The sequence below is a fragment of the Triturus cristatus genome, chromosome 10 (genome assembly GCF_964204655.1).
Source record: "Triturus cristatus chromosome 10, aTriCri1.1, whole genome shotgun sequence".
Taxonomy (NCBI): domain Eukaryota; kingdom Metazoa; phylum Chordata; class Amphibia; order Caudata; family Salamandridae; genus Triturus; species Triturus cristatus.
Genome location: NC_140593.1, coordinates 880,370,735 through 880,396,645, shown reverse-complemented (window position 1 = coordinate 880,396,645; position 25,911 = coordinate 880,370,735). Strand labels below are relative to the sequence as shown.

General features: G+C 42.5%; 1 protein-coding gene across 6 annotated transcripts in view; it reads left to right on the top strand.

Annotated features, from left to right (window-relative positions):
• Positions 1-25,911, top strand: part of NBEAL2 (neurobeachin like 2) — a 737,578-nt gene that overhangs the window by 532,986 nt on the left and 178,681 nt on the right. For all 6 annotated transcript variants that reach the window (XM_085628557.1, XM_085628556.1, XM_085628554.1 and 3 more), the window contains 3 exons: positions 14,276-14,378; positions 16,883-17,036; positions 20,261-20,419. In XM_085628557.1, the coding sequence (XP_085484683.1) occupies positions 14,276-14,378; positions 16,883-17,036; positions 20,261-20,419 (416 nt within the window). The remainder of the gene's footprint in view (positions 1-14,275; positions 14,379-16,882; positions 17,037-20,260; positions 20,420-25,911) is intronic.

Below are 25,911 nucleotides of genomic sequence, written 5' to 3'. Positions count from 1 at the left end.
GGTGACCATAACTCTGTCCAGTTGACCTTGTCTGACGACTTAAGGAAAAGAGAATCTGACAGTCTTGCTGCTGGAATTTTGGATATAAGGCCCATTGACCAAACACGTCGTCTGAAATGGTGCCGAGTGGTACCAAAGGACTTTAACGAAAATTTGTTGGGAAAGGTTGGGGAGGAAATGTCTACCTGTTTGAAAGATGGGATTACTGGCGATGAGGTCATGGTAGCCTATGGTAAAATTTGTTTACAGGTCAATAGTGACCTTAAAGTATGGAAGGGGCAACCCATGAACGGGGAGAAATGGTTTGATCATAATTGCTCAATAGCCCAACGGAAGTTAATGAGAGCATTGAAAGCTGTGCCATCTGACAAAACTGAAATCGCTGTACTTAGGAAAGCTTATAAAAAGGCTCAGAGTAAGCGTAAAAATGAAATTAGGGAGGAAGCATGGAATGAACTTTTATCCACAGATGTAATTAAAAATAGTGCCAAATTTTGGTCCGTGGTCAATCAGCCTTTTTTTCATGGCAAAAAAAATAATGAGCTTGACTGCGGTATTCAAGAAAAAAAATGGTTTAGTCATTTTAAACAGGTGTACGATAGAGTATAATTCTCCAAGTTTAGTGTAGGAGCCACCCTTGTCCCATCTCCGTCTTTTACAGAACTAGAGGTTACACATGCCATCATGCAAATGACAAGCAATAAGGCACCGGGACCCGATGGAGTCCCGGCAGACCTTTTTAAGTCAGACATAAAAACTTGGTCCAAAATTTTATACAATGTCTTTGTTAATGCCTGTCAACTGGGTCTTCCTCCCACTTGGGCGAAATCGGTTATAATACCTATATACAAAAAAGGCGACAGAGGTGACCCGAGTTGCTATCGCCCAATATCCCTAATAGATTCCTCAGTGAAAGTACTGGGTAGTGTGGTCCTTGCCCAACTGACTGGTTTGTTAGAGGAATCAGGAACACTCTCTATGGCTCAGTACGGATTCAGAAAAGGGATGGGCACCATAGATCAATGTATAAATCTGCAATTATTAATAGGCAAATATACGGTGGCCAAGAAGGGAGTCCTATTGGTAGCGTTTATGGACCTATCATCGGCTTTTGACCGTGTAAATAGGTCAAAATTGTGGTCCTTGCTCCTATCCTACGGAGTAGACAAAAACATTGTCTACTTCTTAGCTGATTTACATAGGGATTTATCGGCCACGGTTCGGTATGACCAATTGGGCAACTGTACAGAAGACATACCCATATCTAATGGAGTTAGACAAGGGTGCATTTTGGCACCCCTGCTCTTTACCCTATATATAAACAAATTAGATAATGCTTTAATCACCTCATGTAATGATATTCCGCGTGCAGGGAAATGTCTAATTCCCGCACTTTTATATGCGGATGATGCCGCCTTACTAGCAAGAACGGGGGTGGGCCTTCAGTTATTGTTAGATTCATTTGCGGGTTTCATGAAGGCGTTGGATCTTACTGTCAATTTCTCAAAATCGCATGTAATGGCCATTGGACCAAAATCCTCAAAGATTAAAACTTTCAAATGTGGGGGCCATCCATTATCCAGGGTATCATCATTTCCCTACTTGGGCGTTCTTTTTGATGATCAAGGTTCCTGGGTAACCCAAATAACAGCCAAAAAGATTGTTTTATCTAGAGCGACTGTGGCTGTTTTAGGCTTTGCTAGGAAGTTAGGCGCTAGGCCAATGAAGGCTCTTATTCAAGTATATAGAGCCAAATGCTTCTCTCTAGCAATGTATGTAAAAGTATACAGATTGTTGAGGATAGGTTTTTAAAAAACCTCCTTTCAGTTCCGATTTCAACTGCTAATTATAATACTCATCAGGAGCTTGGAATTGGTTTTGTAGAAGACTCTATTGCCTTGGCCCCTTTATTGAAATGGATCTGCATTTGGTTAAACCCGGACCTACAGTTCAATCGTACGATCATGAGAGACTGTATGTTACTAGATCATGGGTCATCTATACCCTGGCTGAAATATATTCCGAAACTAGCAAAAAAGTTGGGTCGACCTGAATTATATCATTCACCAGAAGCCCTAGTAAAGGGAGACATAAAATGGTGTAAGGAAACCTTTATGTACATAGCTACTATGGATCGGGAAGGAAATGAGCTGACAAAGGTTACTGTCAGGGCTCACCAGCTATGTAAAACAACACCATCTATGGAACCATACCTAGGATATGTCACAAATGCAAAGATTTAGACTAAATCAATTACACCTATTGTTTGGTGATAAGAAAGGTTGGAAAAGGGTTGAGGATCTCGGCCCTTGTTCCTGTGATAATTTTTCGCAACAGGATATCACACACTTTCTCTTCTTTTGTGAGCACTTTATTGATATTAGGAAACGCTTCTTACTCCCTATTTTAAAAAACAAAGGTTTTGTGCAGGTGAGACCTGCTCTTCTCTACCTTCAAATGTTAACCGATGTTTCGGAGAGTTTTAACATTGCGAATTTTTTATCTGTTGTAATTAGATTTTTGAGGAAATGAATTGTGTCCTCTTTTAAATGTTTTTAACTGGTATTGTTCTTCCTATTTAAATTGTATATTTAGCTGTTTTTATATGTTTATAGGTGCTATAGATCATTTAAAATGAAATTTGTCTTTTATCCATTATATTGTAGTATGCTTTTATGGTTTGCACTTAAACCGAATAAAGACTTTTGACTGACTCACTGAGTAGTAGAGAGGCAGTAGTAGAGAGTGAGTAGTAGAGTGAGTTGTAGAGAGTAGTAGAGAGTGAGTAGTAGAGAGTAGTGGAGTAGTAGAGAGTGAGTATTAGAGAGTAGTAGAGTGAGTAGTAGAGAGTAGTAAAGAGCAAGTAGTAGAGAGTGTGTAGTAGATAGTGAGAAGTAGAGAGTAGTAGAGAGTGAGTAGTAGAGAGAGTAGTAGAGAGTGAGAAGTAGAGGGAGTAGTAGAGAGTAGTAGAGAGTGAGTAATAGAGAGAGTAGTAGAGAGTAGTTGAGAGCGAGTAGTGGAGAGTGAGAAGTAGAGAGCAGTAGAGAGTGAGTAGTAGAGAGCAAGTAGTAGAGAGTGAGTAGTAGAGAGTAGTAGAGAGTGAGTAGTAGAGAGTGAGTAGAAGAGTAGTAGAGAGTGAGTAGTATAGAGTAGTAGAGAGGCAGTAGTAGAGAGTGAGTAGTAGAGAGTAGTAGAGAGTGGGTATTAGAGAGAGTAGTAGAGAGTGAGTAGTAGAGAGTAGTAGAGCGTGAGTAGTAGAGAGCGAGTAGTAGAGAGCGAGTAGTAGAGAGTGAATAGTAGAGAGTGAGTAGTAGAGACTAGTAGAGTGAATAGTAGAGAGGGAATAGTAGAGCTTAGTAGAGAGTAGCAGTAGAGAATGAGTAGTAGAGAGAGAGTAGTAGAGAGTGAGTAGTAGAGCGTAGTAGAGAGTGAGTAGTAGAGAGAGAGTAGTAGAGTAGTAGAGAGTGAGTAGTAGAGAGTGAGTAGTAGAGAGTGAGTAGTAGAGAGTAGTGGAGTAGTAGAGAGTGAGTATTAGAGAGTAGTAGAGTGAGTAGTAGAGAGTAGTAGAGAGCAAGTAGTAGAGAGTGAGTAGTAGAGAGTGAGTAGTAGAGAGTAGTTGAGAGCGAGTAGTAGAGAGTGAGTAGTGGAGAGTGAGAAGTAGAGAGTAGTAGAGAGCGAGTAGTAGAGAGTGAGTAGTAGAGAGAGCATAGTAGATATTGAGTAATAGAAAGTAGTAGAGTGAGTAGTAGAGAGAGAGTAGTAGAGAGTGAGTAGAAGAGTAGTAGAGAGTGAGTGGTAAAGAGTAATAGAGAGTAGTAGAGTGAGTAGTAGAGAGTAGTAGAGTAGTAAAGAGTGAGTTGTATAGAGTAGTAGAGAGTGAGTAGTAGAGATTAGTAGAGAGTGAGTAGTAGAGATTAGTAGAGAGTGAGTAGTAGAGAGTAGTAGAGAGCGAGTAGTAGAGAGTGAGTAGTAGAGAGTGAGTAGTAGAGAGTGAGTAGTATAGAGTGAGTAGTAGAGAGTGAGTAGTAGAGAGTAGTATAGTGAGTAGTAGGGAGTGAGTAGTAGAGAGAGTAGTAGAGAGCGAGTAGTAGCGAGTGAGTAGTAGAGAGTGAGTAGTAGAGAGTGAGTAATAGAAAGTGAGTAGTAGATATAGAGTAGCAGAGAGTAGTAGAGAGTGAGTAGTAGAGAGTGAGTAGTAGAGAGTGAGTAGTAGAGAGTGAGTGGTAGAGAGTAGTAGAGAGTATTAGAGAGTGAGTAGTAGAGAGTAGTAGTGAGTAGTAGAGAGTGAGTAGTAGAGAGTAGTAGCGAGTAAGTAGTAGAAAGTGAGTAGTAGAGAGTAGTAGAGAGTGAGTAGTAGAGAGTGAATAGTAGAGAGTAGTAGAGAGTGAATAGTAGAGAGTAATAGAGAGTAAGTAGAAGAGAGTAGTAGAGTAGTAGAGAGTGAGTTGTAGGGAGTAGTAGATAGTAGATAGTGAGTAGTAGAGAGAGTTGTAGAGAGAGAGTAGTAGAGAGTAGTCAGTCAGAGTCAGTCAGTCAGTGTCAGTCAGTGTCAGTCAGTCAGTGTCATTGTCAGTCAATTAGTGTCAATCAGTGTCAGTATCAGTCAGTGTAAGTGTCAGTCAATCAGTGTCAGTCAGTGTCAATCTGTCAGTGTCAGTCGGTCAGTGTCAGCTAGAGCAGCTCTGCTTACCTGGTTCTCTGGTTCTAAAGCAGCTCTGCTGACCTTGTTCTCTCCCTCTAAAGCAGCTCTGCTGACCTGGTTTCTCGAGCTCTACAGCAGGTCTGCTGACCTGGTTCTCTGGCTCTAGAGCAGCTCTGCTGACCTAGTTCTTAGGCTACAGAGCAGCTCTGCTGATCTGGTTCTCTGGCTCTACAAGAGTAGTAGAGAGTGAGTAGTAGACAGTAGTAGAGCGTGAGTAGTAGAGAGTAGTAGAGAGCGAGTAGTAGAGAGCGAATAGTAGAGAGTGAGTAGTAGAGAGTGAGTAGTAGAGACTAGTAGAGTGAATAGTAGAAAGGGAATAGTAGAGATTAGTAGAGAGTAGCAGTAGAGAGTGAGTAGTAGAGAGTAGTAGAGAGTGAGTAGTAGAGTGAGCAGTAGAGAGTGAGTAGTAGAGAGTGAGTAGTAGAGCGTAGTAGAGAGTGAGTAGTAGAGAGAGTAGTAGAGAGTGAGTAGTAGAGAGTAGTAGAGAGGGAGTAGTAGAGTGCAAGTAGTAGAGAGTGTGTAGTAGATAGAGAGTAGTAGAGAGTGAGTAGTAGAGAGTAGTAGAGTAGTAGAGAGTGAGTAATAGAGTGAGTAGTAGAGAGTAGTTGAGAGCGAGTAGTAGAGAGTGAGTAGTGGAGAGTGAAAAGTAGAGAGTAGTAGAGAGCAAGTAGTAGAGAGTGAGTAGTAGGGAGTAGTAGAGAGTGAGTAGTAGAGAGAGTGTAGTAGATAGTGAGTAGTAGAAAGTAGTAGAGTGAGTAGTAGAGAGAGAGTAGTAGAGAGTGAGTAGAAGAGTAGTAGAGAGTGAGTGGTAAAGAGTAATAGAGAGTAGTAGAGTGAGTAGTAGAGAGTAGTAGAGAGTGAGTAGTAGAGAGAGTAGTAGAGAGTAGTAGAGAGTAGTAGAGTAGTAAAGAGTGAGTAGTAGAGATTAGTAGAGTGAGTAGTAGAGAGTAGTAGCGAGCGAGTAGTAGAGTGAGTAGTAGAGAGTGAATAGTAGAGAATGAGTAGTAGAGAGTGAGTAGTAGAGAGTAGTAGAGTGAGTAGTAGAGAGTGAGTAGTAGAGAGTAGTAGAGTAGTAGAGAGTGAGTAGTAGAGAGAGAGTAGTAGCGAGTGAGTAGTAGAGTGAGTAGTAGATAGAGAGTAGCAGAGAGTAGTAGAGGGTGAGTAGTAGTGAGTAGTAGAGAGTGAGTAGTAGAGTAGTAGAGAGTGAGTGGTAGAGAGTAGTAGACAGTAGTAGAGTGAGTAGTAGAGAGTATTAGAGAGTGAGTAGTAGAGAGTAATAGTAGAGAGTAGTAGTGAGTAGCAGAGAGTGAGTAGTAGAGAGTGAGTAGTAGAGAGTAGTAGTGAGTAAGTAGCAGAAAGTGAGTAGTAGAGAGTAGTAGAGAGTGAGTAGTGGAGAGTGAATAGTAGAGAGTAGTAGAGAGTGAATAGTAGTAGAGTGAGTAGTAGAGAGTAATAGAGAGTGAGTAGTAGAGAGTAGTAGATAGTAGAGAGTGAGTAGTAGAGAGTGAGTAGTAGAGTAGTAGAGAGTAGTCAGTCAGTGGCAGTCAGAGTCAGTCAGTCAGTGGCAGTCAGTCAGTGTCGGTGTCAGTCAATCAGTGTCAGTCAATCAGTGTCTGACACTGACTGACACTGATTGACTGATACTGATTGACTGACACTGATTGACTGACACCGACACTGACTGACTGACACTGATTGACTGACACTGACTGACTCACAATGACTGACACTGATTGACTGACACTGACAGTGTCAGTCAATCAGTGTCAGTCAGTGTCAATCTGTCAGTCAGTCAGTGTCAGTCGGTTAGTGTCAGCTAGAGCAGCTCTGCTGACCTGGTTCTAAAGCAGCTCTGCTGACCTTGTTCTCTCCCTCTAAAGCTGCTCTGCTGACCTGGTTTCTCTAACTCTACAGCAGGTCTGCTGACCTGGTTCTCTGGTTCTAGAGCAGCTCTGCTGACCTAGTTCTTAGGCTACAGAGCAGCTCTGCTGACCTGGTTCTATGGCTCTAAAGCAGTTCTGCTGACATGGTTCTCTGGCTCTAGAGCAGCTCTGCTGACCTGGTTCTCTCCCTCTGGAGCAGCTCTGCTGACCTGGTTCTCTCCCTCTAAAGCAGCTCTACAGACCTGGTTTCTCTGGCTCTACATCGGCTCTGCTGACCTGGTTCTCTGGCTCTAGAGCAGCTCTTCTGACCTGGTTCTTAGGCTCTAGAGCAGCTCTGCTGACCTGGTTCTCTGGCTGTAAAGCAGCTCTGCTGACCTGGTTCTATGGCTCTAAAGCAACTCTGCTGACCTGGTTCTCTGGCTCTAAAGCAGCTCTGCTGACCTGGTTCTCTGGCTCTAAAGCAGCTCTGCTGGCCTAGTTCTCTGGCTCTAAAGCAGCTCTGCTGACCTGGTTCTCTGGCTCTAAAGCAGCTCTGCTGGCCTAGTTCTCTGGCTCTAAAGCAGCTCTGCTGACCTGGTTCTCTCCCTCTAAAGCAGCTCTGCTGACCTGGTTTCTCTGGCTCTACAGCAGCTCTGCTGGCCTGGTTCTCTGGCTCTAGAGCAGCTCTGCTGACCTAGTTCTTAGGCTCTAGAGCAGCTCTGCTGACCTGGTTCTCTGGCTGTAAAGCAGCTCTGCTGACCTGGTTCTCTGGCTCTAAAGCAGCTCTGCTGACTTGGTTCTCTGGCTCTAGAGCAGCTCTGCTGACCTGGTTCTCTGGCTCTAAAGCAGCTCTGCTGACCTGGTTCTCTGGCTCTAAAGCAGCTCTGCTGGCCTAGTTTTCTGGCTCTAAAGCAGCTCTGCTGGCCTAGTTCTCTGGCTCTAGAGCAGCTCTGCTGACCTGGTTCTCTGGCTCTAAAGCAGCTCTGCTGACCTGGTTCTCTGGCTCTAAAGCAGCTCTGCTGGCCTAGGTCTCTGGCTCTAAAGCAGCTCTGCTGACCTGGTTCTCTCCCTCTAAAGCAGCTCTGCTGACCTGGTTTCTCTGGCTCTACAGCAGCTCTGCTGGCCTGGTTCTCTGGCTCTAGAGCAGCTCTGCTGACCTAGTTCGTAGGCTCTAGAGCAGCTCTGCTGACCTGGTTCTCTGGCTGTAAAGCAGCTCTGCTGACCTGGTTCTCTGGCTCCAAAGCAGCTCTGCTGACCCGGTTCTATGGCTCTGAAGCAGCTCTGCTGACCTGGTTCTCTGGCTCTAAAGCAGATCTGCTGACCTGGTTCTATGGCTCTAAAGCAGCTCTGCTTCCTGGTTCTCTGGCTCTAGAGCAGCTCTGCTGACCTGGTTCTCTGGCTCTAAAGCAGCTCTGCTGACCTGGTTCCCTCCCTCTAAAGAGCTCTGCTGACCTGGTTCTCTGGCTCTAAACCAGTTCTGCTGAACTGGTTCTCTGGCTCTAGAGCAGCTCTGCTGACCTGGTTCTCTGCCTCTAGAGCTGCTCTGCTGACCTGGTTCTCTGGCTCTAGAGCAGCTCTGCTGACCTGGTTCTCTGCCTCTAGAGCAGCTCTGCTGACCTGGTTCTCTGGTTCTAAAGCAGCTCTGCTGACCTGGTTCTATGGCTCTAAAACAGCTCTGCTTCCTGGTTCTGTGGCTCTAGAGCAGCTCCGCTGACCTGGTTCTCTGGCTCTAAAGCAGATCTGCTGACCTGATTCTCTCCCTCTATAGCCAGAGAACCAGGTCAGCAGAGCTCTTTAAAGCAGTTCTGCTGACCTGGTGCTCTGCCTCTAGAGCAGCTCTGCTGACCTGGTTCTATGGCTCTAAAGCAGCTCTGCTGACCTGGTTCTCGGCCTCTAGGGCAGCTGTGCTGACCTTTGTCTCTGGCTCTAGAGCAGCTTTGCTGACCTGGGTCTCTGGTTCTAGAGCAGCTCTGCTGACCTGCTTCTTAGGCTCTAGAGCAACTCTGCTGACCTGGTTCTCTGGCTCTAAAGCAGCTCTGCTGGCCTAGTTCTCTGGCTCTAAAGCAGCTCTGCTGACCTGGTTTCTCTGGCTCTACAGCACCTCTGCTGACCTGGTTCTCTGCACTCACGATGCACGCACCGACTTCGCGAAAATATATTTAAAAATAACATAAGTTTATTATAAGTACAAATATGTTATTTTCATGACTATCTTAGATAATCTCTTGCCCTAGTATGTATATTAAAGACACATACATATCATTTTGGAACATAACATTTTTTTGCGGGAGTTGCACACAGCACGTATATGACATCACGCGGGACCCGCCACCGCACAAGCATCTCGTACCGTAATGCGCATGTGTCGCGAATGCACGGGAGCAGGAGTCGCGGACTGGTCGCATACCAATCGCGCACATCACGTAATATTAAATGTATATGATGTAACTGAAAAACACGCAGCCGTCGCACATTATAACGTCTCTGAAACCTATGGTTTTTTCAGTGAATATATATATGAATAAATACATTTTAAAACCATAAGTAGAATATATTTGTACAAAGAGATGCACATATCCAAATACATGCATAAAATCAAATTATAGCTCATTACGTACACAGGTATATGCTTTATATTTGTGTTTTGCTTATAGTGGTCATGTAGTTAAAGCCAACTCTTTAGTAGTCTTTTGAAGATAAGATATTTATCCGTGAATCTAATGTTTAGCAGCAGTGAATTCCATAGCGAATTCCATAGTTTGGCTGCTGCAACAGAGAAAGATCTACGACTCATGTTTTTTTCTTGTATACTGGGGTTTTTAGGCGAGGTGCCCATCTGGAGAGGAGGTTCCTTTGTTATATGTATTTGGTGATTTTATTCCTAATGAAAAGGATCCTGTTCCATGTATTGCTTTTGGGTGATGCAATGCAGCTTGAAGGTGGATCTTCTGACAACCGGTAACCAATGTAGGACCCTCATAGCAGTGGAGAGGTGGGCTTGTGGCTTTACATGTAGGAGTAGTCTTGAAGCAGAGTTCTGAATTTTTTGTATTCTTTTCTTAGTTTATAATGCTGTTCTGTGATAGAGGCCATTGGCGTAATCATGTTTAGACAGTACAAGAGCAATAGTAATAATAATAATACTGAGGCTTATAAAGAGCGACAGCTACCCCAAACAGGGGTGTCCCGGCACTGAAGCAGCAGGTAGTTTACGACCAGAGGAGAATGGTCATAACAATCCAAGTAGCTTGAACCTTGTGTGGAAATCCTAGGTGGGGGAAGATGCGTTGTAGAGTTTTCATAGTAATGAAGCTTGCTCTTGCTAACTTATCCACCTGAGCATTCATTGTTAGCTTGGAGTCCATAGTAATTCCAAAGTTTCTTACTTCCTTGGATACTTTAGGAGGTGGCTCCAAATCGTCAGGCCAGGCGCTGAGTGGGTCATGATTTTTCCATTCGCCACAGGTGAATATTTCAGTCTTGGACGCATTCAATTTGAGATGGCTCCATGTCATCCACTGATCAACGACTCAGAGACAACTGAAGATTTTTGAGTTTCCAATGTCTTCAGGGCTTTCCAGTTTAAGAATTATTTGCGTGTGATCCCTGTAGTTATAGCATGTGAGCTGAAATTCATGTACATGTACTGGCAGAGTAAGGCAGAGGAAGTAACTGATTCCATTTCAAACCTCTTTCACAAATCCATGCTAGTCTAACCCCTTTCAAACCTAAATCACTTTCAACACCTATTTTTGATAGTATACTGTCTTGCCCAAATAAATAAACTGTACCCAACAAACCAAACCCTAACCATCTTGCACATACACTGACATACAAGAATAAGGAATACCGAGGCAGACAAACAAATATATGAAGATTTAGATGATTGGCCATTAGGAAACTACATCATACCAACAAATTAATTTTGAAAGGAGGAAATTTATTGGCTTGAATAGAATTTGGGCTACAAATGTAACCCAATGCTATTAAAAAACAAAACGAGGTAAGAAAATAAACTAGTCTGCAACAATTACCTTTATTTAACAGGCATTAGAAAGGAATTTGAAACACACATTTCTGTCACATAACAATGAAAACAAATATAAAACTAGATACAAAATAATATTAAGAAGTAAACATTATGAGATTGGTTAATAACAGAAATTGGGCTATAAACACAGCCCACTGTTACTAAATACCACCAACAACCATAGAGATTCTGCTAACTGTTGGAAAGTACTAGAGCTCTATTCCTTCTTCAAAGACATAATGGAGAACTTTGAGCTTTCTTGAATGTACAGTTCTACCAAAACTAAAATGTAAAATAATTTAATAAAATTGATACCATAATCAATACTATATGTTTAGAAACAAATCCCAAAAATTACATACAAATGCAAAAAATAAATAAAGGTTATAGTCAGGAAAACTTAATTTATTATTTTTACACCAAACCAACTTAAACTACACAAATCTTAGAAATTCAAAAGTTATAGTTATAACTTAAAAGTATATTTTGCGCCCCGCCCAAAACTTACTATAACTCGTGCACCTTCATACACCGTGTAGTCAACTGGCTAGCCACACTAAACACGAAATTGGCACGGGTGGGGGGCTGCGTGCCCGCGTCATGGGTTGGCTGCCTTTGGGTGGTTGGCCACAGGGCTTGGTGGCAGGCCTTGCCCTGTGGCCAACCACTGCTGCACACGGCTGATGGCCGTGTGTAGCATGGGGTTGGCTCCATGCGGGGGGTCGGCTGCAGCGGTGGTTGGATTAACATGTGGTATTTAAATATTATTTTATGTTAAAAAGAAACATAGAAATTTACTAAAAAAACAAAGGTTACTAGGTCTTTATAGTTAGTAAATAGAATAAAAAAATCCTTAGACATTAACAGAAAAAAACAAAGGTTACAGAGACGTTATAGCTAGGTTCACAGTTTATACAAAGGAAGCCATGGAAATTCAACAGTTATCGTTAGAGTTCTCTCAAGTAACTATAACTTGTGTCCTAAGGTAACTTTAACTCACACACTTGCGATGCACTGCTAATTACCCCATATATGACATCACTTGTGACATCTTCTATTACATAAGTAATAATACCACTGCAACATTTGAAGTGAAATTATTGATAAAAAAACTGTGCATGGTGGGGAGCAAGTTATAGTTACCTTAGGTCAAACGTAAAGGAATCTTCATTTATCGCTCTTTCATGACCCACCAGATATCGTCTGGCCGTGACCCCCCAGTTTGAGAAATTCAGCTGTAGAGTATACTATTTCCAAATCCCTTAAACTGTTACAATACAAAGTATCTCAAATTCCACAAGATGTAGTTTTTCTATAGCAATGCTACAAATTGTCTAATAGTGTGTCTAATAAAATAGAAGTGAACCATTTCTTCGTCCAGATTTGCTCTCTTTTGGGTCATAGTAAATGACAGAAATCACAGCACTGTGCTTTTCGATTTAATGGATAATATCCATCCTTCTCCTGTATGCAGGAGCTCTCACAGTTTCCAGCGTACACCGCTAACGCGACCCTTCTTTGCATGGCCCACAGGGAAATCAATTTCGGATATCCAGGGGTAGCAGCTACTTACTGTAGTTTGTGATGGCAGTGCCCTTTGCACCCCAATCTTGGGGATCATAAACCAGCACCAGGAACAAAACATAACCTGGGGTCTAATAAACTGTTTACGGTCTTTAGTTCCATTCATTCTCCAGGTATCCAAGAATCAATTGGGAAGCTGTGCATTTGCTAAAGGTGGCTCAAGTTGTAATTCCGGTCTTTACCTATTCTGTTACCCATGAAGTTTGGTTAATCAACATCCATTACCTGCCTTTTCTAGATTCTTTCCTGCCACCTGCTTAGAGGTTTTTTCAGGCGCCCTTTGTTCACCTCTCTCTTCCGCCACCCTCCATGCCTCCCAGTGAGCCATGTTTCATGGTAGGAAATTCATCTGTGCCTTTAAACGTTCTGTTGAGCTAGCTACAGGGCATTCCAGTAAGGGGTTCAAGTCCTAAGGAGCAAACTTAATTATAAAAGATTTGCATATTTACGAGAACAAAGGAGACAGATTCAAAATGGGGAAGGGCATACAAAGGTAATAGAGAGAGAACAAACACCAACATAATATCTGCCTGGTAACAAATTCAATAGACCATACAACCAATACAATGTTTAATAACATCTAATTTTATGAGGGTATAAAGGTTTTCTTTCTCTGAGGGTACAACTAAGCTATTGGTACATGCTTCCGAACCTGGTGAATACGTTTTAGGAGAAGACCCAACCAGCAGTAATAGGAAAGCGCTGCCCTGCAATGAAGATTTGTTTCATGTCCAAATTCTATCTAGGACCTATTACAGTTTTTAATTTTATATGAACCACCTGAAGCATGCAAACCTTCTCAAAATCTCAATTTACCCAAGGTGTGGCTCGGAGTCACCTGAAATGGTTTGTCAAGACCTTAACATAAGTATATAGCTGAACTTATGCTATCTTAGTTCACATATTGTTTGTGCATGACTGTTCAGAACGCAGCTGCTCGCTTGGCTTTACAACTACCCAAGCGATTCTCTATTACTTCTCACCTGAAGAATCTGCATTGGCTTCCTGTCAGAAATAGGATCTTGTTTAAGACCTTGACCATTATACAGAGGGCTCTGTACCAATCTGGCCCAGATTATCTGTCCACCAGAATCGAATTCTACTCTCCTTCCAGATCTTTGCACTCTTCATTTAGCCACTTGGTCAAAGTCCCGAGGGTAAAGCGAGCCAGATACGGAGGCAGATCTTTTTCTCGTTTTCTCTTTTGGGCCCTCATGTTTGGAACAAGTTGCCTTTTGAATTACACCAAGTGAACAACTAACATTCATTTAGAAAGCAATTTAAGACTTTGCTCTTTACTCTTTAATGAATTTATTTCCCAATCTCTTCCTTTCTATGTAGCGCCGGGACACTCCTTGCGGTAGCCATGCCTTTTAGAAATCCCAACATTAATTTGTTCATTCATGACTGTACAACAAGTGCATGCTGTGTTTGTGCGTATATTCTCAAAGTAAGAGTATGCTGAGTTTCCAGATGCAAATATCGCCATTCTTGCACATTTCAGACAAATCGCAAAAAGCCTGTATCACAACCAGGCATAGCATTATTAACCGTTGTGCTATAGGCCTCCCCACTAGCCTGGCAGTTTTTGTAGAGAAGGAATTGCAATAACGGTTAATAAAGTTGCACTTGTTCAATCTACATAGAAACGCATAGTTTGTCAATTGGCATAACATGCTATAACCATAAAATCTGATGAGTTCCAGTCTGCTCTTTTCTCACTGAGCCTTACCACTTCTACACCGTATGTGGTATTGATTAGTTTTCCCTTGACAGAGAAAGATGCCTTTTACAATAGCTCCACTTTTGTATTAAGATTAATTTCAGAGCTACTGTTGGTCAGAGAAGAGGTACTCACTAGCTCACCTTTGAACCCTCCTCCTTATGTTTTGGAGTGACCAGGGGTTAAATAAAACATTATAAAAGGCTTCAGAACACAAGTCATGGGTATTTGAATAATCGTTTTATTTTTGATAGTCGTGGTACAATGAATCGTATGGTCTAACCTTTATTTTGTTTATTCACACAACTCTTCTATTCTTTGTCTATTTTTACAAATTCCTCTGCTTATTGTACTCTTTATGCATATATCTGCAGGACACATTCAGTATCTCTCATCCGTCATCAAAGACCACAAGCAGAAGATTAGAAAAAAGTATGGTGTGCAGTATATCCTGGACTCCGTAAGGAAGCACTATGGGTGAGTTGCACGGCTGAAACTGGCTTGCGGTATCCTGTCCTGAGATCAATCCTTCTACAGTGGAAGAACGCAGAACTGTGTCATGTCCTGACCAGCAGCAATGTTTGTGTCCGATTATCCCATCCTGTGGATATTTAATATTCAGAATCATTGTTCTTTTTTTAATTAAGACCATCGCCCACTCTGTTAGTGGCATGCTTCATCATTGGGTCTCATCCTAGTCCCTGTCAACCAGGATGGGCTCAATCATGTTGAAGAGAGCACTTTCGGATAGTACCCGATGGGGTCCAGAAGTATAAAAATACCTTAGGATCACCTTGTTTCCCTTGATTGTTTGTGTCATACGTATAATTAAAAACGTAGACTACCTGGGTATGTTGGGGTAAATTATCTTCACTGCATCCGCATCCGCATGTTTCTGTCCTTAATTGAACGGTCAGAGTGGATCCTTGGCTTTTTATCAGTGCAAGTCGTACCCCATGTAGAAATGATTTGGAATTGAATGTCAATGTGGTCAAACTTGCATAAAGCCTGGCCGTAAATATAGGGATTTGACCAGCACAGTACCCATGACGCAAGTTTCACTACACGTACGTGCTTCCCACGTTTTCCTATTAAGTAGCACCCTTGATCACTCCAAGGGAACTAGTATGTGTTTCTGGTATTGTGGCAAGCAGGCCTGCACTTATATACATTATATTGCCAAATTACAGTGTGTCTGACTGACAATAAGAGGATATTCAATTCTAAATAATCTCTACACAGCTTATGAATGTCCTGAGGAAGCCAAGGATCCACAGTGATCATTCAAGCAAGGGCAGACACATGTTGATATTGTATCTTATTATTGACTTCGGTAATTTGAATAGTTTTGAACTGTGCCGGTGTGCTGCCGAATATGCCTGAGGTCATTACACCAAGTTCAAATAAAACCTATTTCAGTTTCATAAACTTGAATCTAATTTCAAAATTACCGGGTTCGATATTTCTTAAAACACCTTTAAATGTGCATCTGTTTTAACCTCGTGTGCCCACAGCAGCAAGCTCTAAAAACCGAAATGCAGTCTCTTTTGCCATAATCATCTATTATTTCCAGATAGTATCATGTAAACAAAACACAGCTGACAGAATCGAGGACAGGAGTACAGAACGTGCTAAATAGACTTCAATGCAAGGGTACGAAGATTTGGGAAAAAGAGTCAGAGTGTTTCAGGGAACGAGGCAGTATTGATTGATTTTCTAAGCTGCAGGTGCTGTTGAACTTCAACCTCAAAACTATTACCAGGTCGTTGGGTAAGAAACTAGTTGAAAACAGCTTTTCATTTTTTCTACAAAAAATACCTTAAAGTCGAGCAATAAAGAAACGCCCGAGCATTAATAACTAGTTGTAACATTGAAATATGAATTACAGTCTGGAGACATTGCTGTATCCAGGATATGTGACATACACCTTGCCAGAAACTAGATAAATCACTATTCTAGCGCGTCTCCCCAACAATTAATAATCATTTAAAAACAGTATAGACACTTGGTCAAGATATTTTAATTCCTCTCTGAAGCAATTGGAACTGAATTGAAACTGTTCTAGTATTATTCATTCGAACATACTATTTTATTATGTTTTACTATACATTATGGTTTAGTGAAGACTTCCGTGCCACCGATCTGCAACAACCACGTTACCTCACATAATCCAGGAATGGACCTAGACTTTTAATTTATATAGTGTGAAAATATTGTTATGAAAAGATTAGTTAACTTTCAAAGTGTATGTTTTAAAACGACTCATCGCTACAGAGCTTTTCCCGTACTCTCCTTTCATCTCTTTCTTTACTGTCACTTTCTTTCTATCACCCTATACCTATTTTCCCTGCAAGTCATGTAGATGGGTTCAGCTGAACATATATCTCATGTACCTGTAATTACTGTAATACATACTAAGTTTGGCTGAATCCGCTAAAGAAATGCCAATGTATCTGTTAATTAAAATCAATTTTAAAAAATTGAAATAAAAAAGAAAAGAAAAGGCTGAACCCAAAGTATTGATTAAGTAAAGAGGATATTTCCAGTCAAAAATATTCCATTCAAATGTTTCTATCAGAATTTTGTACATTTTTGCATCAGGCTCTGCCACCTTTGCAGAGATGAGATCATGAGGTTGAAGATCTCACTAAGAAAGGAGGATCATTGATTAGAAAACACTTGGTAGACAATGCAAAGGAACCTGCGTGAGCAAATCTTCATCAAGGGTGATGTCGTGGAGTGTCAGATGCAGTGTCAATGAAGCCAACATTGTGCTCTACACTGGTATTGCACCCTCATGCATGCATTCTAAACTCCCTCACATCTTCTGGACAATGTTTTGTTCCCAAGAAAATGAATAAAGCTATGTTTCTGTGTGCAGTGGATTGTAAGGATATCTAAAGAAAGTTTTGCGTGCTAAGAGGTAAATGTAGACAGAGTCCTATGAGAAATGAAAATCTTTCCTCTGTGTGGTCTTTTAGAGCGCCCAAGGAAAATCAAATCACAGCTGATGATGTAAAGACACTTCAAACGTCCCTCTTCAGTTTGGTGAAAGACTTCCTTGCAAAGAACTTTTCCACCGATGAGCTGAACAGTGTGGTGAGCTACCTGGCGGCAGTGAACGACGAGGACCAGGTATCAGCTGTTAATATCCATTTGCAGGGTGTCGATCACATAAGAGCATGTTCGGCAAATTCAGTTCTAGCTGTTTGAACTATAGAGCTATCATAGGCGTAGTTCAAGATTGCCCAGTGGTACATGGGGTAGCTCAATAGTGCTTAATTTGTGAAAGAATAAGTTCCACAGCCCAAAGATTTGTTCATAAGTTTGCAGCTAGTGCCTTTGGTGGTCGGGTGCCAGTTACCAAGGCTGTGTAGTCTTGATTCCATTGCATGCCTCTTTAATCCACCACCAGACAATCCCTACTACTTCATCTGACTCTTAGTTTCTTTTTCATTCCAGCTATCTCCCTTTGTCACTGCTTGTCCAACTTTCATTTCCTTCCTCTTTTGTGTTTTTTCTCTCTCTTGCTGCAAGTCATATGGTGATAGGCTGTGTCACATACCCTGCACTGTAAATCACAGCGTGTGCACTTGGCCTTGTATGGGGTGCTTATTTCGCCCGCGAGAATTGTGGAGGAGAACAATCAGGGAAAGGTGCGGAAGGGAGTCACAGAGAGACACATCAGAGGGAAAGTATATAAAAGTCTTAAATGCAGAGGTGTAAGTGGTGGAGTGGAGGGAGGATGTGGCCTTACGGCTAGAGCGGTCTACTTCGAAGCTGGGGAACCGGGTTCAAGTCTCAGCAGGGACGCTCAACATCCTGTGATTCTGGGCAAATTACTTAATCTCCCCGTGCCCAACAAAAAATGAATGTGTCTGTCTGTAACGCAACTGGTGCTCATGTAAAGCGCTCTGATACCTCCGGGTCAAGTTCATGGTATATAAAACTCTGATGGTGTTATAATGTGCCCACTCCTTGAGAAGCATTGACCTTTACATAACAATGCCAATTTTTGAGACATTTTGGACATCTTTGGCATGATGATGCCTACACTTGGTATAGTACTGGCTCTTCTCTGGCATCATGGTAATTCTTGGTGCACTGTGAACATCCATGGAGTGATGGTGACCACCTTGGAATAATATTGGACTTGGGAAATTGAATTAATTATTGGTTTGCTGTGGGCATCCCGGCATGAGGTAGTGATACATAATCTTGCCAGACAGAATCTATCTAAATGTAAGAGTAGTACATGTAACTACATAATCTAATTGACAAAACTATATTTGGGCTCCAAGCATTTAGTTATTAAAAATCGGAACCCTGGCAATTTATGACAAAAAAATAGATTTTTATGTTCTTGAAAGTGACGAGCTATGCTTTAGGGAACTGAGAATATTTGCAAAATTAAAAAGCTTGTATTAAATATTTAAATCTGTATGATGAAAATCTGATTTTTGGTAAAAGGATTGTAGCATTTCGAAATATACATAATATTGATGTTTGAGAGATAATCACTATTGCTGTCTGTAAGTATTAGTGAAACGTCTACTGTCTGAACTGTGCATGCAGCCTGAGTGACACCACTGCAGTCTGAGGCCATTTACAGCCTGACGTTGTGAGATGTGTTTTTATTTTTCCACCATGGCCCTTCCAATGGGCTGTTCAGTTATAGATTCACAGTTATGAAATATGGCTAGGAATCTCCATGGAAAGGGACAGCATGGAGAAATGAAAGGAAGTTAAATGTAGAAGTGAAGAACGATGGTATGGCAAAATAATGGGCCATGTGAAATTGCATTCTCTGAACTGCCTGTATCACTTAAAGCTGTTCATGCATGTATAGGGGAAACTTGCAGAGCAATACACTATTTTGCCACCATTATCCCATCAATTTCATGGGGCTGGTGAACTCCCAACATCTAAGGGGAGAATGAAGCATGCTTAGCAAGGTATGACATACATTGGTTGAATGTTTGAGGAGTACACCCTTGGAACCTTTATCTTCTTAGCAAATGTATTGCAAATGTATACTGTAAGTTTACTAACTGCAATGGTTCAAGAGAGTCCCCAGACTTCCCCAAAGAAGTTAGACTGCACACCCAGCGCAATTCTGGGCAAGTTTGTATGCCCACCCCTTTCGCTGTGCAAGACCTAATCATATCCTTGCATGTATTCATGGGAAAGTTTAGAAGTTGGGAGCCACCAGACATGGTATGAATTGAGTTATACAGGAGATTAGTGGTATGGGACATAGGGAAGGCGCTGCTAGAAATATTCACTGGAGTTATTTTTAATTCTGCCAATTAGTACGGTGCTATAAGGAGAGAACCACCCACCTTTCCTAATCAGCAGCCTAGGCTGCAACCAATATCAACACACTTCCTTAGCACACGTGACTTCTCTATGTTAATTAACAAAGTAAAATCATACATGAACAGTAGTAACACAATGTAAATCAACAGCACAAAACAAATATCTTGAAATCTTCATTCTTTAATTCTTTCGTTGATTCCTTAGTTAATCAAACTTGTGACTGTTTGTGAGCCCAAAGCCAACACGTGTTTCGTCGCTTCTCGTTCGTTCTCGTGTGTTGACCTGGTATGAATTGAGTTGCTGCAAAGAAAGACGCTTACGAATGCTCTAGGAGATCACTCAAACGTAGAAAACAGGTTTTAAACTCCTAATCTCTTCTCCCTAAAGCCTAAGTTTAATATCCACCTTAAAATACACGTATAAAGCACCCTCCATGCATTTCTTTCTCAAATTCTCTGTCTGTATAGTAAGAGGAGGAATTCAGTGTTGACAATCAAGTTTATTGGCTATCTCCTATTCTGGTTGCTCCTGTACAAAAGAGTAGAAAATAGGAGCTACTATGTCACCAAACGTCTACTTTTGTTTGACTCCCTGTTTTATTATCTAGACCTCATTGCAAAATGCTAAGTCAAAACGAGTTCCCTCTGCATTCACAGTGCACATCAATCTGATGTTCAGAGCATGGTATCATATGCTAGGATCTTTTATTGGGTGCTAGCTTCTTGTCTTCCTTTACTCTTCTGCAGTAGAGTTTGGCTGTATGTGTTACAGACTTAACCTGCTATACTTCCCAGGTAAATTTCAAGGACTATTAGTTGGTTAATGATAGCTATTGTTCTTAAATGGCAAGCAATGGTTCACTTTGTGATGTTTTCTGGATAAATGGTCTTCATTATTGTTGATGTTTGTTTTATTGATTGGGTCGTGCATTATACAGAGGGCTTTACTCCTTTCATTGTTAACTGATGCGCATTGTAGACGACGTAATGACGTCAAATCATTGTCCCTCATTCCTCCCTTGCTGTGTTTGTGCCTTGAAGGTGTGTGGTATGCTTGAGGTGATCCACAGCCTCCTGAAGGGGAGCCCTGCGCAGGAACAGCTGTACTCCTGTCTCCTGGAGCCAGGGAATGTGGAGGTCTTCTACTGGTTGCTCGTTCAAAAGAAGTATTCAGATGAAGTGCGCGAGAGGGTGTTTAAGGTAAGGAACCATTCTTGACAAGGAGTCTATCATTTGTTATTGCAGTGCTGGAATAAAGTGGGGTCGAACCAGATTCCAGTACTATTTGTGAGCTGGATCTAGAATCCTGCTTGTTCCAGTGAATCATATGTACTGTGTCCCTGTAAAGTGTGTGCTGATACCAGGCGTATCAATAGTGAGTGTACCTTCAACAGTGTTCCTCCATGTGTGGAGTAGCAGTCTGCACAGGGGATACAAATGTAAATGCTGCTACATAACAGAAGAACAGTTCTTTTTGTCCATGGTGTGCCCTGGTTAGGGAGGTATAGCTCACACCCAGAACAGTCGGAGCTTAAAGCCTGGCCCATCAGGTGAATCTACAATACACCCAGCCTGTCACTGCACAAAGTGCCATGAGACAAACTAAGATTGAACATATTTGTAGAGTTTCTCATGTTCAGTATGTATGGTAGAGGTTTGTGCATGCTAAACAGCAGGTATGTATGTGTGTTTGTGTGTAAGTACAGTCATAATAAAATTAATGTAGCACATTAAAGAAACTGAATGCTAGGCACTTGATAAAAATAGGCTTGCCCACAAAACCATTAGCCACCTGAGATATCTTACCTAACGTTACACGCTATGCCCTGAAGTAGGAATATTCTTCATCTGTGATATTTTATGATCCATCAGTTTGTACCAGAGATGACGCATGTCTCTCAAGTAAGCATATTAACCGTAAGAGTTAACTTATCACAATTGCGCCATAAAGTTTGCTCAATACACACAGATCTCTGCAGTGGGTACCTTACTCCTGGTGTTTTCCTAAGTGGGAGCATAAGGACAGGAGTAGGTTTAGAAGTGCCAGGAACAGGATGAAGAACTGGAGGAGGATCAAGATCAGAAGAGCCAGGAAGAAGATAAGGAGGATGAGGATCATGAAGACCAGAAGGACCAGTACCTAATGGAGCAGGAGGAGAAGGACCAGTTTCAGGTGGATCATTTACAGATCAGCACCCCAAGAAGCACCAGGAGGAGGACCAAGAGGCTGAGGAGTTGCACCTGGACTGAATCTCCAGAAGACAGAGGATCAGGAAGATGATGACCAGGGGGACAGAAAGATCATGTGAATCAGGACCCAGGACTCACAGGAGGACCAGCAGTATAAGGACAGGGCCATCACTCACAAGAGTACCAAGACTAAGAGGAAAGGGAGGAGGAGGTCCCAGAGAGCGATGATGCTGATGAGGAAGAGGAGGGTTAGATGGAAAAGAAGAAGAGCGAGATGAGCCTAGTATGTTTCTAGTTCACATGTCCTTGACACGTCCTTAGTTACAGGGCCAACACCTCTTATAAAGGATCCTTAGTTACTCTACTTAGGCCACAGCTCCTTAAGCAACCCCATTGTTTTTCAGCCTATTAATGCACTGATCAACCTCCTCAGTTATCTAATAATACAGCCTTTTAGAGACAAGTTAAATAAGCCACATTGTTTTGTTGTTGTGATTTGTTATGGTATGGGGCAGAATAATGCATGGGATGATTTCCCATTGGTTCCTCATCTCACAATTTCACCCCACTTGACTCCACTTCTCCTGGCGCTTCCCGATACATCCAATGCATTCAATCCCAGAGTAAACTTTTTCCAGTTCCACTGGTTTGTACTGTTATGTGTAATGCATGAACCCTAGGGTATGCATATAATTTCTGCTGGACTGTGAAGAAAATTGAGGTTGTAAAGAAGATGGTATCTTTTGCGGGATAAATGCTTTTAAATGAGCAGAAATAGCTGTGTCGATACCCATGATAGCCTCACTTGTGGCTAAATATACCTGATCACTACTGGGCTTTCAAAGGTCATGGCCTGTGGAAACTCATCTATTCTTTCTAGGCCATTCTACTTCTGCAAAGGTTTAAAGTACTGGTTTAGCTATTGCGACTTGATGAAAGGGAACTGGCATATTCTATGCCTCAAAACCAACACTGCCAGATCATAGCTGACCTTTTTAGTCCCCAAATATTTTGGAGGGAATGTCTGAGGTTACCATCAGGCATTTGTAATAATTTACTGATGCATAATATTGCTCTATATCTTTTGTAAGCGTTCCTACAGAGGGTTTCCAATTCTAAGGCTGCTCACTGGAAAGGTTTATCTTAAGGTCACGCAAAACAAGGCATACACATATGCATTGATAATGTATTTAATAAACCATATATTAAGGGAGTTACAAATCTTCTATATTGTCTTGTTGTATGGACATAAATAAAATTGGCTTGCCATCCGCACCTGCAGTAAATTGTTCATTCCATGAGTCAATATGGTTCTGGACACATGGAAATGCCAGTTATCAAGCTTACACCCATCAGTTAATAATTTGCAAGTGCAGTCCACAGAGAAAAGTACTGGTTTACATTGCATCCATCCAAGATCCCCAAAACCTTGAGGGGCATCCACTAGCTTTGTATACTTCCTTTTCCAGTGTTCAACAGTGAACCCTATCAAGTTGCCAATTGGGCATCCTGGGGAATTCATTACCTCCACTTCTTGGCTATGTCTTATTTGTCAGTTAAGTGACCCAATCCTATAAATCTATGGTGTTCTAAGTTACCTCCCTTCGGGGATGAAGAGCGAACATATCTAGGATCACAGAGAGAGACGCACCTTGATGTAAGTTTGACTACAGGGAACTGTCCTTCACTCTCCTCTCATAGGGTGTGTAGGAAGCTTGACTAGGGTTTCAGGAAATCATCTCATGTAGAGGGTGACGCAGGTCAACCTATCCAGTGGTAACTTCCTAGTAATATTTTGGTAAGATAGGTGCCCATTTTTCTTTCATTTTCCCATCCTGATGAATGCTGCGGACCCTTTGGGCCATAAAGGCAGAAACATGTCGACGACCTTAAGCACAACGGTGATGGGGTAATACCTCCCCCTTTTCACTGTTCTTCTATTTTTAATATTATATATTTACCTATTTGAATAAATGTATTTTGGCAATTATACTGATTTTTAGACTTTCACTCAATGTCACGGCCCCTCATTTAGTTTTAGAAGTGCCTCTCTGTCTCCAATTGTAGTCCCGCTCTCTATCAAACCAAGTTTTTAGAGAGCGAGAACTGCCAATGATGAAGCATGACACCAGGTGGTGTGTGAGGACAGTCCTTCACTTTTTGCGAGATGCCAGCACTTTCACTTAGTATCTCCTAAGTTTTGGTTAGTCATACTCAGAGCAGCTTCTTTTGTGAATTCATGTTAGGATGGAGGCCAGCTCGCTCTGAGTGCCCCATGCCTCTAGTTCCCTCCCCTAGGATTCTCTAGGGTTAGTGTGTTACACCTCCCTTTCCCTCCCTGATCTGCAGTAGAGCACTTTTAGGTATGAGGGTGACTGGGTATCCCAGCACAGAAATGAGTGCCTGTTAGACCTGCATCCAGTAGGTTTAATTTCTGGCCAGTCCCAGATCATGTGCATCAAGGTGCCCCTCAGGGAACAGCATCTAGTAAAAATCTGTGAAGGGGAGGTGTTAATCTTATGCAACCGCTCTGGAGTATAGTCATTTCTGTATTGATAGTGGAACTGGATGAGTCTGAGGGCAGATTCGGCAGGCGTTTTTTGAGGAGGTGGTAGATTTTTGGCCTCTCTTCACTCATCAGTATCTAATGGGCCCAAATTCGCTTCCCACACCTCCCTCAAAGAGATCAGAGGGTCTGGGGTGTTATGTTATGTTATGTTAATTGGCTTGTATAGCGCATTAATCACCCCCGGTGGGGTATCTTGGCGCTTGCGGAGTTGCAAAAGAAAGTGCGGTGGTATGTTATGCCAAGAAAAGAGTGGATTTCAGGGCCTTTCTGAATTTCAAATAATCCATGCATTGTCTTGAGGGAAGGGGGAGCTGGTTCCATATTAGGGGAGCCTGATAGGAGAAGGCTTTTCCTCCTGTACAAGTTTTTTTTATCCTGGGGATTTTGAGCAGGGATTTAGACCGGGATCTCAGGTCCCTTGCAGGGATATATTGGTGGAGCCTCTCCGCCAGGAAGGGGGGACCGTTACCCCATAGTGCCTTGTGCGTCAGGCAGCAGAGCTTAAGCTTCACCCGTTTCCGTACAGGTAACCAATGTAGTTGTTGTAGCAGCGGGAGTGAGGCTGACCTGTAGGGTGCATTAGCAACTAAGCGAGCTGCGGTATTTTGTACCACTTGCAGGCGGTTTAGGGCAGACTCGTTGGCTGCAACCAGAAGAGCGTTGCAATAGTCTAATTTGCCCAGTACCAGGGCTTGTACAAGAGTCTTTCGAAAGGAGTCCGGGAGATAGGGGAGCGCTTTTCTCTGGAGGCCCAGCACCTGGAAACATGCACCGACTGTGTGGGTAACATGTTCTTTCATTGTTAGAGCCTGGTCGAGACGCACCCCCTAAGTTTTTTGCTGTGGCTTTTGGGGCGGGAGCAGTACCCAATTCTTTAGGCCACCTACTGGGTGCCCATAGGAGTGGAGCTTCTCCGAAGAGGATGATTTCCGTCTTACTGGCATTCAGTTGCAGAAAGTTACTGCTCATCCACTGTGAGATGGCCAGCATGCCAGAGGAAAAGGAGGCTTGAGCTGTCTGAGATGACTTATCGAAGGAGAAGGTGAGTTGGGTGTCATCTGTGTAGGATATTGGGACGAACCCGTGGCTCCTCAGCAGCGTGGCCAATAGGGCCATGTAGATGTTGAACATAGTTGGGCTCAGGCATGAGCCCTGTGGCACACCCTTGGTCAACTTTTCTGTGACGGACCGATATGGGCCCAGATTGATAGTTTGAGTGCGATTGGAGAGGAAGCTGGTTATCCGTTGCAGTGCCATTCCCTCCAACCCTGCTTCCCTCATTCTTCCGAGCAAGGTCTGGTGGTCAATCGTATTGAATGCGGCGGAGAGGTCTAAAAGCACCAGAAGGGTAGATTGGCTCTGATCTATCGCAAGCCTGATGTTGTCTGTAATGGCCACCAAAGCAGTTTCTTTACTGTAGTTAGAGCGGAAACCTGATTGAGATGGATCCAGGTAACCAGCCGATTCGATATGGTCAGAGAGGTGTTTATTGACATGTTTTTCCAGAACCTTGCTCAGGTAGGGTAGGAGGGAGATGGGGCGTAGATTAGGGAGATCTTCCATGGGGGCCTTGGTGTTTTTCCACAGCGGGATTCTCTGGGCCGCTTTCCAGGTTAAAGGTAAATGACCTTCCTTCAGAGATGAGTTTAGTAGGGAGCAGACAGGGTCGGATAGCAAGGTGGCAAGGGAGGCCGAGATTTTAGCAGGCAGGACATCCAGGGGTGAACCTGATTTAATCTTGCACATTAATACTGCAGTCTCTTCTCACGGTAGGGGAGGAAAGGCCAGCAGTGTTTTAGGCCCAGTGCTGAGGGGTACAGGAGTACCATCTAGCATCGAGGCGCAGCCTGTCTGGGTAAATTTATTATAGATGGCGTCAATTTTCTGTATGAAGAAGGTGCTAATTTTATCGCAGAGAGACTGGGAAAGATTT